The following is a 14,544-nucleotide window of genomic DNA, read 5'->3' on the forward strand; positions in this document are numbered from 1 at the left end:
GTGATCCAAGAGGTTGCTTTAAGGGAGAAGTGGGCTGCATTAAATAGGTGAGATGTGAGGATGTCATGGTCCACTAAGTCAAATGCCGCAGAGAGGTCGAGTAGCAGGAGGAGAGCAGGTTTGCCTGTGTCCATTATTTTGGTGATTTGATTTTTTAAGTCTAGTAGGGCAGTTTCGGTCCCATGGCCTTTGCGAAAGCCCGATTGTCTTCTGCCTAGGATAGAGTGGGTCTCTATGTATTGCTGAATTTGGTTGTGGGCTGCTTTATCAAGGATTTTAAGGAGGAAGGGGACGGTGGTGATGGGGCGATAGTTGCTGGGGGAGGTGGGATCTAAGGAGGGTTTTTTTAAGAGTGGGCGAACCCAAGCTTCTTTCAGGCAATGAGGTACGGTTCCTGAGGAGAAGGAGGCATTGATGAAAGCTGTGATGATGGGGGTGAGGGCTTCTGAGCACTCTTTGATGATAGTGGGAGGGCATATGTCTCCCTTGCAAATGGAAGGTTTAATGTTTTTGAGTAGAGCAGAGGTTTCTAGTTCTGTAACTTCTCTGAAGGCAAAGAGGGGTGTTTGCGGGTGAGTGTTGTGAGGGGGGAGAGAAGGAGTCGTGGCAGAGGTATTGAGTGCGTTACGTTGGGAGGCAATTTTGTCTTGAAGCGTTTTGACTTTATTTAGGAGGGCTGTCTGGATGCCTGTGCACCAAGCTTCATCCTTGATGATTTCGTCTGGGCTGGACTCGGGAGTGGTGAGTTCTTTGAAAATAGAGAATATTTCTCTGGTTTTGGAACTGGATTTGGTTATTCTTTGATTGTATGATTCAGATTTAGCTTTGAAGATGGCCATTTTGTAGGTCCGTGAGATTTCTTTGAACTCATTGAGAGAGGATTGGTTGGGCGTAGACTGCCAGTTGGATAAGGCTTTGCGCTTCATGGTGCGCAAGACAGATAGTTCTTCTGAGAACCAAGAGTTGGAGTGCATGGATTTTTTTCCTTTTTTGTCTTCCAGCGGGGCAATAGAGTCAATGGCTTGGGTGAGGGCGTTGTTGTAGATGTTAGCAAGAGAGGTGGGATCTTGGATAAAGGGATGCTTGAGTTCAGGGATATCAAGAAGAGGAGCGAGATTGGTCGCTGTGAGCTTTTTGGAGCTTCTGACTTTGGCGGGGGGTGCATGAGTAAGGATTTTACGAGTGGGTGTGGTGGGGATGGAGAATTGGATGAGATGGTGATCTGTCCAGGGGAGGGCTGTGATGGAGGTGATGGATGAAGAACAGTTATGATCTGCTACCCAGTCGATGGACCGGCCTTTGCAGTGAGTAGGTTTGGTAATTTTGTGGATGAACCCCATGTTGGTAAGATCGTTGGCCAGGTGTGTGGCAGATTTGTCCTTGGGGTCATCTAGGCCAAGGTTAAGGTCACCAAGTAGAATGGTTTTGGTGGAGCTTTTCAGGTTGTTGCTAATGATTTGGAGGAGATGCTTTTGGACGTCCGGAGGGGAGCCTGGAGGTCTGTATGTGACTAAGAGGTTGATGGTGCAATTAGGGGAGAGAGCTAGTTTGGCGTGGAGAAGGTCAGCGTTGTTGTCCCAGAGTTGGTTACACTGCCTAATGGCAAGTGAGTTTCTATAGATGAGGGCAACGCCCCCACCTTTAGATGTTTTGCGGTCCTGCCTGAGGATGGTGTAATCCTGTGGGAGGGCAAGGTGTAGGGATGGGTTGGATGCCTCGTGGAGCCAAGTTTCGGATACTGCTAACATGTCTAGTTTGTGGGTGGTGATGAGGTCATTGATCTCTATGGCATGGGCATGGATGGAGCGTGCATTAATGAGGGCGCATTTAAGGAATCGGTTGGTAGGTGGTGGGTCCTGAGCGCTGGTGTTCGGTGAGAGCGAAGTGGTGGGAGCACTTGTGAGTGAAGGAGGGAGGGGTGCATGTATGAGCGCATGGGGGTGGAGGGTATGTGCATGGGCTGGAGGGTGTGAGCGTGAAAATGTTGTGTGGGTGCGATAGCTGAGCTTTTGGTTCCTACTGAAGGTAGATGGTGGAGAGCTGCGGAGCACAAATGAGGGTTTGGTACGGGTTCTTAGTCTGTAGCGCCTAAGAAGGTGTTCAGGAGGGTTGATAATGCAGTGGTTGAGAGTGGTGTGTGGTGATGCGGGTGGGGAGGAGTGAGGCATGATGGAGGGCGGTGGAGGGAGGTCTGGGTATGCAGGGAGCAAGCTGCAGATGGCCCAAAGAGACAGAGTAATGAGCGAGATAGAGGAGAGGAGGGGTGTAGGCGCTGTGAGGTGGGTGGCAGGGGGATGCATTAGAGCACTGAGCTGGGTGGTGTTGTGCGGTACAGGGCTGGCACTAGGGGTAGGTAGAGGCAAGTGCAGAGGCAGTTGTAGGTCTGGCAGGGCATCAAGGGGCTAGTGGAAGCGCTTGTAGTGGCAGGGCCGGTAAAAAGCTGGCCTGGCAACACAGTGGCAGGGCCCCTATAGGCTGGCAGGGAACACAATGGTAATACAGTGGCAGGGCCCCTATAGGCTGGCAGAGGAACACAGTGGTAAAACAGTGGCAGGGCCCCTATAGGCTGACAGAGGAACACAGAGGTAACACAGTGGCAGGGCCCCTATAGGCTGGCAGAGGAATACAATGGTAACACATTGGCAGGGCCCCTATAGGCTGGCAGAGGAACACAGTGGTAACACATTGGCAGGGCCCCTATAGGCTGGCAGAGGAACACAATGGTAACACATTGGCAGGGCCCCTATAGGCTGGCAGAGGAATACACCGGCTCCTATGAACAGGACACTGCCAAGCTAAGTGAGATCTATGCCATCATCCAGGCCTGGATGGCAGCTAACGGCCTCTGTCTCAACAGAGACCAGACTGAGATACTCATACTAGGTACACAACAAACACTCAATAAATTGGACAGCAAATACTCCTCCATCATAGACAACACTCACATCACCACATCAAAAACAGCCAAAACACTGGGAGTACACATAGACTCCACCCTATCCATGTCACAACAAGTCAGCGCCATCACATCTTCGGCAGCTCTTACCACCAAAATCATAAATGCTGTCAAACCTGATCTCTCACCTCAAAACTGCCTGTCCATAGCCAGAGCCACAGTATGGGCTAGATTGGACTACTGCAATGTCCTCTTCTTAGGCACCTCAGCCAAGAACTTAAAGAAACTCCAAACCACTCAAAACAATGGCCTCACGGCAGCCCTCAGCATTCCAAAAAGGGAGCACATCTCCCAAGCCCGGAAAGACGCCCATGGGCTCCCAATCAGCGCATCCTATTCAAAGCCCTTTCCATTACACACGCCTGCTTAGCAAACACAGCACCTCTGTACCTCTCAGAAACCATTCACCGCGCTACTTCAGAAAGACCTTCACGCACCCAACATTGCAACCTGCTCGCCATCCCAACCTTTAAAAGAGCCAAAGCTGGAGGCGCCAGCTTTGCAGTCTTAGCACCAAAAAATTCGAATGCACTACCACCAACACTCAGGAAAGAGACCTCACGCTCAGCCTTCCGCAAGTTTCTGAAAACTCAACTATTCCACTAGGCTAGACACCTTAGACACTTCAGACATACCTTACCTGACCTGTGGGTTCTTCCATGTTAATTGCCCAATCCGTAACTGAAATGTATGTCTAAACTGCTGTATGCTCTTGTAACCCTATAAGCTATGCTCTTTGTCTAAGCAAGTATCCTTAAAAGCGCCACGATGCCCTAGGGCCGATGCGCGCTATACAAATGCAAATAAATAAAGTCTTGTGGCAGCAGGTGAATATCCTGAAGGAAGACTACCGAGCCCTCCATATCCTTAAGCCGCTGCAGTGTTGCTTTTCGTTTAGGCCCTTCACGTTTAATGTAATAAAGTTCAATTTTTGATGGGGCGACGGGTCCTCCGGGCTGCTCAAGTTTGGCAGGTGCGAAGCCGGGTTCTACTTAGCCGCCATTCAATTCTTTTATTTTCACAGTGCCACAGCACGGCCAGGATTTTAACTTAAGCTTCCAGCTTGAAGCTGTAACAACGACAATTTTCTGTCGTCAACCTTTCCAACAAACTGAAACAGAACTGCCTGCAGTTCACTCCAAATGTTGTTAGGTGCCATCCATCTTGGAATCAGACATGGACCGTGTGAAGCCTGCTGTAAGCACATCGCGTTCCCTATTGCCTTGGCATTCTTTGGGCTGGTTGGGAGGTTCCTCAGGCGGTGCTGGATACAGCAACGTTGATGGCATCTCGTACCCGACCTGGCGGGTTGCAGGGGCCGTTCATTTTGTATTTCGCCCTTTCTGGGCTTTTGACCAGGCCGTCTGCCTCGGTTTGGGAAGGGGGTCTTCTATGCCTTCGAAAGAGTCGGGCGGTGGGGAGAGCCATCTCTTTTATCCGGTAGGGTAGGATTCAGGATCGATTCTGCATCCTCCAGGTGTGCGCTCATTCGAGATTCCCTTTTGTAGGAGAATTGAAGTGCAGTAGCGAATAGCCAGCGATACGTAACCTTTTGGTCTTGGAGGAATAGTGTTAATGGCCTCAGGGCCCTTTGCTTCTGTATTGTTGCTGTAGCCAGGTCCTGAAAGATTTGCAGGTGGGCCCTTGAAATGACAGCTTGTCTTGGGAACGACCTACCCCCAGAATTGCCTCCTTGGTAGTGTAAGTGAACCCGGGCAATTACATCTTGGGGGGGGAGGGGAGAGACCGTCTCTAATCCTATTCGTGGGCGCAATCAGTGGGTGCGATCCAGGATGAGTTAGTACTTCTCAAGATGCGGCAAGAGAGAATGGAATAGGTCCCTCACATATTCTGCTAGGTTTTATTCTGGGACCAAAGAGGGGACCCCCTTTATACTTAGGTTATCTTGTCGGGCCCTGTTCTCCAAATCTTCTTGCTTGTATTCCAGGATCTCATTCCTGTCGGCCAGGGCCTGGATCTTGCGTTGCACTTCAAGAAGCGTCGCCAAGTGCTCCTGTGTCAGGTCTTCCATCTCTCCCACTCTCTGTTCCACCTCCAACACCCTCTGGTCTGTGTGCTCCAGTTTAGTGGTAAGCGCGACTTAGAAGACCGGAACTCCGATTTAATGTCCATCATGAAGGTCTGGATGTCTTCTTGGTGGCCAGCTGTCCAGTACCCCCAGGTAAGGTTTGAGGTGAGGATTTAGATGTCTCCGCTTGCTTTCTCTTCTCTGCCGGGAGCAACATGGTGGAGATATCTGCACTCTTAGGAGTCCTGATGTGTTTTGTCATAGTGGCGGGAGTCTGGTGTGCTCCGCAGGTTCCCCCCTGCGATGCTGAAAGCAGGGGTTGTTGAAAGCTCCTTCAGGATAGGGGTTGTGTGACCCAGCTCGTCCCTGTCGCTTTGACACTTGAGTGCAGGTTCGAAGTGTGATTAATATTATTGTGGGCTCTGGCCCCGATTTGACTGCATGAGAGGCCATCGTGCCACTCCGGCAGGGTTGGGGCTCACCGCGCGGGAGGGGAGGGGGTGAATACTGTCCCCAGATTAGTTCAGGGTGAATTGGTGTCCCACTTATCTTTTGTTCACTGCTACCAATAAGTAGTGACGGGAGAGCGTGCGTGGAAAAGAGATTGTGCCCCCGGGTGCCCCAGTTCATTGTGTGGGGCATGCAATCCCCCAAACCCCTCCATAAGGTGTTTTGTGTCCTCTTCAACAGGGGTGTTCAGGACTGTTGTATGCTGCTACTGCCCCATGTTCCTGCAGCATCTACTGCGGGCGTCTTTGCCACGTGCTGTGCTGAGCAGTACTCATTGCGGCCGCTGTTGACGCACGTCGCAGTGATTTGTGGGGATTCCGTTGGGGTGGGACAGCGTTTAATCAAAGTTGGATCCCCCTGCCTGGGGGGGGACCTCCTGCTTATTGGGACCCCAGGCCTCCAGAATGTCGGAATCACGGCTGCTCCCGCCACGTATTTCACCTGGGAATCGGGATCTGTAACTTGGTCTAATGCAGGGGAGGGAGCGCCTGCCTCTTAGCGTCTCGCTGAGTGGGGCTTCAGCATTGCTGCAGCCGGTCCTCAGCCTCGAGGCTCTGGCTGCACCCTTGCTCCAAAGGCCACTGATGTCTGCTCGCCGCTGGGGTCCTCTTCACCCTTCGTCATTCCTCTCGTTATGGAGTGCCCCTCCTCCGTGCACTGACAATGGGGCCGCCATCTTGGTTTTTCGGGTGCCAAAATGCGCTGCTTTTGTCGGCTAATTACAGGCACAAGGAGTATAAATTAACTTCCCATCTTAAAGTTACTGGTGCCCAAGCTACTCCGGTCAGCTTGCCGGCAGTCCCGCCAGACGGAGACCGCCGATCAGCAATGGCCCCCGCGCAGCGGACTCCCAGGCTGCTGCCCTCCTCTGGCTCTGGTCAGGACGCTTGTCTTCTGCCTCGCAGGCCTGTGGCAGTACTCCACTCCGGCAGTCGCAGGGCCCAGGCAGATCCACAGGTGTGTAGTATCCAAGCGGGGGATCCCGCTCAGGCTGCGTTTAGCCCGTTTAGCTCACGGGAACCATGTATATTTACTGGAATAGCAGGCTTCTCACAGAGGCCATCAAAGGAGCTTCCACATTGGTGGCTTTGCTGGCCACGCCCCCTTGGCCAGGCAGTTTTGAAGAACTTGTTTTCTTAGAGGGGCAACTGTTCTCCCAAGGGCTGCATTAAGTTGTAATCACCCATACAGTAATGGAGGAAAGGGGAGGGACTAGGAGCAGTTATAAGTAGCTCACCGTAGTCACTAACTTACTCCTAGTCCATAGTCCCCCTTTCCTCCATATGTCCCTCAGTCCTCCCCCGTAATATACCTGTGTCATTAGTCAATTGTAATATTGTCGACTCGTCAAAAAGGACTGAGGAGTGGCGCCAGTGAGCAGAGTCAGGGGAGCGCATGCTCCCAGTGCTTCGCCCCGCGCGCATCTAAATTTAAAGGGCAAGACTAGATTTCTCTTGTATAAAAGGTTCTGTTTCCCATCCCTAGCGAGGGACGCTTGTACAGTCTGGAGGAAAGGGGACTATGTACTAGGATAACGTTGGCCACTACAGTGAGTAATTTATAATTCACCAAATTAATAAGTTCATACCTTTTTTAGTTCATGCTTGTTCAAGTGCATATACAGCTCCTTTGAGGTTTTAGCGAAAATTTCTACAAAAGTGTTTTTGTAGATGGTTCCAGTTAGGAAGAACATTGGCTAAAATAATCTGGTTCTCGCTCTTTGTGCCTTAGCTATGCGGCTGAGTTGTTTTTCATTATTGGCTGCTACTGTTCAGATGACTATTCCCTGGACGAAGCTTGTGCACATACACCAAGGAATTAGAGGCGTCATTGCATCTGCTTGTTTTTCCCTACCTTGTGCGCCTTTATTTTTCTGAATGGCACCATTGCTTGAACACACATCTTTGCTTGGTAATCGTGGGTATGTCATCTATGTACTTTTTTTGTTTACCTTTGATAGTTGCGATATATGCTGGCATGTGCAAATCTTTATCCTAGTCTATTTTGCTGATGAAATGAAGTTTATTTTAGCCAGTATGAATTATTCTATTTCCTTGTTGCTATTTTGCCTACCGGACTGGTGTTTTTGTTTTAGATCAGGCTCCCGCATTGCATCTCCCTTGCCCCTCATCGAAGAAAATAGACTAGTGATTAGACCAATTGTTCTTGAGGAGGGGTGCCCATGTTCATGAAAGATGTGTGCTTTGCAGCAGTAGTTTTTATAAAGTAACCAGTGTTGGTGCCAAGTAAGGGTTTTTAGCACAGACTACCTTGTGCAGTGAAAGAGCATTACCTATATGGAGACTAGGAACAGACAGCATTAATGTAAGCGATTGGTTTGCTCCCCTTAATGCCTACTGCATCTTGATGACTTTAGAGAAATTATTTAATTCAATATTTTCAGTCTAAGGAAAGTCTGAAATAATAAGATTGAAAAAGCCTACTTTGAGGGGAAAGATAATCTTAAGGGTCTTGGTGGTTTTTCTTGTACAGGAAGTTAACAAATAAAGTTGGTGTGTTCTCTAGTAGGTATTATCCACTGTAAAGGTGCACCTTATTGCTCTTATACTTCCTGTGTTGTCCCCTCTTGGTTGTATTGATTGGATTTCCTTACATGAAGGTCCCTATTTGATCAAATGCAATACAAAGGTAATTAAAAAAATCAAACCTTTGCAACAGACACTAGCAAAGGTTTATCAGAATGGTGCACTATTTGTTGAAGGGCTTCTCTGAAGGCTCGGTTTATGGGGATGTCTGGTCACCAGGATTGCTGTATTCTGCTTTGTAACTGTCCACACGAGTATCAGTAAAGAGGCCTTATTAAGCTCACACCTGGTGTAACACCCCAGGAGACAAATGATAATTTCTCTTGTAATTTGTGAACAGGGAACTAGTTTAGTTTCCTACAAAAGCACTTGAAAGCCTAGGACATAGTGAATTGTGGGAGTAACTGCAGGTGGTTTGCAGGCGCATTGTCAGCTGTATAGAGGGAACTTTTGCAGTCTCGGCTGTGCCCTTCATCTTTGACCATCCCAATTGCAGCCACCACGTTTCACTGTTTTCAATGCAAATTGGAAGAACAAATATTGGCACCTCATAATATTGATGCATCCACGTATTGCGTGCAAGCTAAAACTTTATGCACCCCTAGTCTTGGGGCAGGTTTTCTTTCCATTATTAACATCTTTTTCTCCAAAACCTTCCTGTCTTATTAACTAAAATATTGTCTTGCAGTGTTATTTTTGTGAATAATTTTGCCTTTGGCCCGGAGGTCGATCACCAATTGAAGGAGCGATTTGCAAACATGAAAGAAGGTAACCATTTGGTCTAATAAATTAACTTTTTCGGTGGGAGGTGGGACAATTTTTAGTTTGCTTTTAATTTGGGCATTTTATAGATCTTTGAGTTCAAAATAATGTTTTAACTGAACAATACAAATAATGCTATATCAGAGAATCTATTAAAATAAATTTATGGACTCTGAAGCATTAGGTAATGAATGGAAGCAATGGTTGAGAACTAGATTTGTTTTGGATGGAATAACTTGCTTTGGCGTTGAGGGATGTTTGGTGATGCTGATATGGTACGGATAGGGAGATGGTCTCATTTCTCCTGTGGTAAGTATCTCAGTCAGATGAGTTGATATTTTTTCCCTGGAATGATGTACGGTTTACCCGCAGATGTTGATCTGATTTCCGTTTTTACCTTTTACTAGCACTTTTGTCTGCCGGCCACTGGATGGCTGTTTTTTCCAGTTTGGGGGTTGTCATATTCTTTTAGGGACAAATAACTGATTTTAGAAAGTACATTGGCAATACCTGGCTTAAAGCTCTTTGGAAAAGCTCAGATCGGTGTTTGGTTAGTTCTTGGCAGGTCTCTGCCACTTAACTTTTCAATATTTTCTTTTCTATTCTTTGCATTCATCGATCATTTAATGCGTTTGTTAAACCCCATGTGTTTGAATGATACGCTCCATAGTGTAGCCTTTCCCAGTCCAGTCACTCTTGCTTTTTATAGCCGGATGAACATATACTGGTAATAAGCAAACTCATTACTAGAAAAGGCTACAGAAATGCCTTTCAGCTCTGGCTTTGTACACCTGATTTGGTCATTATTCAGGGGTGGGGGGGAGGGGGGTCATGGCATCTGAAGATCACTGTTTGCAGAGCGGGCTCCTTAGTTGTACTGTGGGATTTAAATTTGCCCAATAATTTGTAATGTGCCCCATGTAAACAGCATACATTGGAGCACAGAAAGTAGTAACATGTTCACGAGAAGAAGAAAAGATCATGGCACATTTATTTTTGTTTCTGCAGTCTTTTGGCAAACGCTTAGTAAAGAAACTAATAATGGGTGGCCTTCAATGGTATCTGCTTAATTAAGGTGTTAGAACTAAATAATTGACTTTTGGAAGTATTTGTAGCAGGGCTCAAAAATTCAAGGTGCAAACTACTAGTCGGGGATAGTCATAGTGGGGGTTTCTGGATCTAGATTTATTCATATCCCCCTGAATTTCAAATGCCCCTCTTTGCTTTCTGGACAGGTCGGTCCGGGGATCTCTTGGAAAGGGGGGGGGGCGTGTTCCAGCTTAGCCGCAGGTGCTACGGGTCTTCCATTGCTCCAGCTGACCATCTGAAAATGTCGGGCCCTGTGGCTGCAGCCTCATAGTGATTGCCCCCCACTGCCCATCAAGGGCATGGTTCTCGGACCTCCTCCAAATGGAGGAGCCTATCCATTCTTTCAATCCCCCACAGGGGCTTCCTTACGCAGCAGGGTGGGACAGTGGAACACCCAGCCAGGCTGGCGCTCTCGGCCTGGCTCCTGATAAGCTGAAACTTCACCAGGTATGCAGTGATTTTAACAAAAAAATTAATTAAATAATAACGGAAATTATATATATATATATATACATATATATTTATTTCTGAGACTTGTGGAATCTGCTTAGATCACATGCTGTGCATAGGCTGACATCTAGTGGAAGCTGCAGAGTATTACAGTTTGTTTTTCGAAACTCGAAAATGGGCGTCGACACAGGGCGTGCCAGTAATACTATCCCTAGTGTGACGTCCACTGTACCCAAGATCCCTCACGCGTCTAGGATCCCCAGATTGTTTTTTTCCGCCATACTGGTCGGAAGCATTTTACGGAGTCCCCTGGCCTTAGCCATACTTTTGCTAAAATATTCATTTATTTACATCCTTCCCCATCCCAACGTCGAACTTTGACACTCGACGCCGGCTGGAGAAGAAATCGACCGTCGGCTGCTGCACGACGGATTTGGACCTCAGAAGGCCTCTGGCCTCGGCCCTGCAAGTAGGGAGAGTGGGGGGTTGGACATACTCTACACTCTTGGTATATAGGTACACCTTATACATTTCCTACACTTAACAGCCCACTGCCTCAAGGTGCGTATGGAGGGTACCCTTTTTCAATTCTGCCCCAAGTGCAATCGCAAATACCCTTGGGTCGACAGGCACGCCACGTGCAATCTCTGCTTGCCGAGGGACCACCCCGAAGCGAACTACAGAGCGTGTTGTAGGTTTAAACCCAAGACACTTAAGGACCGTTCGACGAAGCGTTGGGCCCACCACGCCAGGCATGCGGCCATGGCAGCAGAGGGCGCCTTCAGCGACGGCAGCAACGCCGTACTTTCGGACGGCGAGGGCATTACAGCGTCGAAAGACAGCTGAGCGCAGGTCCCTGACCTCGGAAGGTCGTCCGGCAGGGCGGCTATGGGGAAGACCCCCGGCGACACAAGCGCTTCATACACCACACACACTAAGCACACGAAGTCCAACCGAGACTCGACGACGGAAGAGGAAGACCCTGAAACCTACAGAGTAGATTCCCTGGTAGAAAACGAAGCCCCGGTTACCGACTCCCCTGTCGATAACCAACCCCTCCTAAACGAGGTTCTCGCACGTGCAGCAGAACATTTCCATATTGACACCCACGGTGTCCAGGAGGAGAGGGACTTAGTAGAGGAGTTAGTGGGAGAAAGGAGGCCTGTTGCCCAGACCATCCCTATCCTTAAGTCCATTCAGCGAAGAATAGACCCGTCCCTGGTGAACCCGAACCTCACCAGAGCAGTCAATCCCAGGGTTGAAAAACTTTTCAGGGCAGCCCAGTCTGACCCTCTCTATATATAAGAGGACATCTGAAGCCAGACTCCCTAGTTGTCACTAACACTCGTAAGAGGGCTGGAACTCCGAAGCTCCTCCCGACAAGGAGAGCAAAAAACTATGGTTTCGGCAGAAAAGTAGCCTCAACGTCCGCCTATCAAGCAAGGATTGCAAACTCCACCACCCTGTTGGCCAGCTACAACTGCCATCAGTGGGAAGAAGTCGCGGCACTCATAGCCTCTGCTCCGGCACCTTTAAAGGGCCAGTTAGCTCGGATTTCCGCAGAGGGTAGAGCCGTGTCTGGTTGCATTTTGAAAGCAACCTTTGACGCCGCGGACAACGCAGGCAGATTGATAGCAGAAGGCACTGTTATCAAGAGACATGCGTGGTTACGGCAGTCTGGTTTTAAGGCAGAAACCCAAGCATCATTGTTGGACAAACTGGTGGAAGCCGATCTGTTTGGTAAGGCGGTCGAGGACGCACTGAAGAATGCCAAGGACGAATAAGAGACACTCGTCCCTTGGCCAGTTAACCAATAAACCCCCTAACCAGAGAGGGAATAGTAATTTCCGTCGCCCACGCGGCCAAAATTCCCAGAGAGTATCTAACTATTCCCAGGGGCAGGGTACACAGTGGAACAACAGCCAACAGTCTACCCAGGGTTACGGCAGGGGTAATGGGAGAGGTCGTGGTAAAGGCTGAGGCAGCCCCAGCAAAGGAGGCGGCATGCCTCCACCAAAGCAGTGATGATCAGTTCAGGGTCCCTTCTCACGCAACCCCAGTAGGGGACGCATTTCCAACTTTACCCAGGCTTGGGAAGGGATCACATCAGACAGATGGGTGCTGTCAACAGTATCCACAGGGTACTGTATAGAACTACTGCAGCGTCCCCGGAACCATCCTCCACGACAAAGAGTACACTCTTTAGAACATCAGAAGATTCTCCTCGAGGAGATCGCCATTCTGCTAGAAAAGGACGCGATAGAACTCGTCCCGGGACACCAGGTAAACAAGGGTATTTATTCAACTTACTTCCTTGTGCCAAAGAAAGATTTGACAATGCGCCCAGTATTGGACTTACGGCCTGCCAACAAGTATGTCAAGCCCCAAAGGTTTCGTATGACTACGCTACAAGAGGTAATCCCCCTACTAAAAAAAGGGGGATTACATGGTAACCTTGGATATGAAAGATGCTTATTTTCATATTTCCATGTTCCCAGCGCACAGAAGGTACTTGCGCTTCAAGGTGGACAGTCGGCACTACCAATTCAAGGTAGTGCCCTTCGAGATAGCTTCGGCACCAAGGGTATTCACCAAGGTTCTGGCGGTGGCGGCTGCACACCTACGCAGGGAGGCAATCCCGGTGTACCCTTATCTGGACGACTGGCTCATAACAGGGGAAACCCCAGTAATTTGCAGGACAAACATTCAAAGGACTGTCGACCTCCTCCACGAGTTAGGCTTCTCAATCAACGAGAAAAAGTCAAGCCTGGTGCCAAGCACCTCCAAACAGTTCCTAGGAGCAATTCTAGATACTCAAGAGGGGTTGACCTTTCCTTCAGAGGAAAGAATTTGGAATATACTACTGCAAATTCCGCATTATAAGTCAGGTCACCAAATAACGGTACGCAAAGCAATGCGTTTACTGGGCATGATGGCATCATGTATTTACCTGGTCCCCCACGCGCGCATGCGTCCCATGCAGGAATGGTTGGCGAAACAGTGGTCTCAGGCAAGTGGTCAGTGGGACGATCTAGTGGTCGTTTCGCCAACACTAGTACAAAGCCTTCACTGGTGGACAAGAGAGAATCTTGCACAGGGAAAACCCTTTTACGATCCCGAAGTACAGGCAGTATTCACTACCGATGCATGTCTGACGGGGTGGGGAGCTCACCATCTCCACCACACAGCTCAGGGTCTCTGGTCTCCCTCAGTGGCCAAGAACCACATCAACCTGCTAGAGCTTCTGGCAGTATTCACCTACTAAACCTGTCAGTGCAAATCCGGACGGACAGCACTACAGCCATGTTCTACCTGAACAAGCAAGGAGGGACTTGTTCGCCAAATCTGTCCAAGCTTGCCCAGAAAATCTGGATATGGGCACTCAGACGGAACATCTTCCTGTCATCACAACATGTTCCAGGGGAGCTCAATTCCCTAGCGGATGCTCTGAGCAGAGACTCCCTCCCAGAGGAACACGAATGGGTTATACACAGAGAGGTCGTTGAAGATATCTTCTCTCAGTGGGGTTTCCCCACTATAGACTTATTCGCCACAAGCGAAAACAGACAATGACCCGGATTTGCATCCAGGTTCCCCCAACCAGACTCCCAGGGGAACGCCCTGTGGATGAACTGGTCAGGGATGTTTGCGTACGCTTTTCCACCAACTCCTCTCATCAGGAAGGTGGTGAACAAGATGAACAGAGAGTCTATGACGCTCGTCCTAGTTGCTCCCATGTGGGCAAGACAACCGTGGTTCCCACACCTACGCAGGATGGCGGTGTGCGAGCCCATCAAACTTCGAGCCTGGTACAACCTACTGTCCCAGCACCAAGGTCAAACAGTGCACCAGCAACCCAACTCAATGAACCTGGCAGCATGGCTCCTGAGGTCATAGAGTTTGGACATCTCAATTTACCACAGAGGTGTATGGACATCCTAAAAGAATCTAGGAAACCAAACACACGGCACTGTTACTTTGAGAAGTGGAAGAGGTTTGTTATCTGGTGCCAGAGTAGACAAATCAACCCTGTTGATTGCACTCCTTCCACTATTGTTACATACATGCTCCACCTGCTAGATGCAGGATTGGTTTTTAACTCACTGAAAGTACACCTGGCAGCCCTGTCGGCATACACCACTTCCCATAGCAAGGTCTCGTGGTGGAAAGTACCAGTAGTTAAAGCCTTCATGGAAGGAGTA

The 14,544-nt window shown here is 49.0% G+C and overlaps 1 protein-coding gene across 3 annotated transcripts in view; it reads left to right on the top strand.

Annotated features, from left to right (window-relative positions):
• DOT1L (DOT1 like histone lysine methyltransferase) overlaps positions 1-14,544 on the top strand; it is a 1,510,259-nt gene that overhangs the window by 336,148 nt on the left and 1,159,567 nt on the right. For all 3 annotated transcript variants that reach the window (XM_069649513.1, XM_069649515.1, XM_069649514.1), the window contains one exon: positions 8,730-8,809. In XM_069649513.1, coding sequence (XP_069505614.1) covers positions 8,730-8,809 — 80 coding nt within the window. The remainder of the gene's footprint in view (positions 1-8,729; positions 8,810-14,544) is intronic.

Source organism: Ambystoma mexicanum, chromosome 1p (assembly GCF_040938575.1).
Source record: "Ambystoma mexicanum isolate Mex_15411 chromosome 1p, UKY_AmexF1_1, whole genome shotgun sequence".
In the NCBI taxonomy this organism is placed as follows: domain Eukaryota; kingdom Metazoa; phylum Chordata; class Amphibia; order Caudata; family Ambystomatidae; genus Ambystoma; species Ambystoma mexicanum.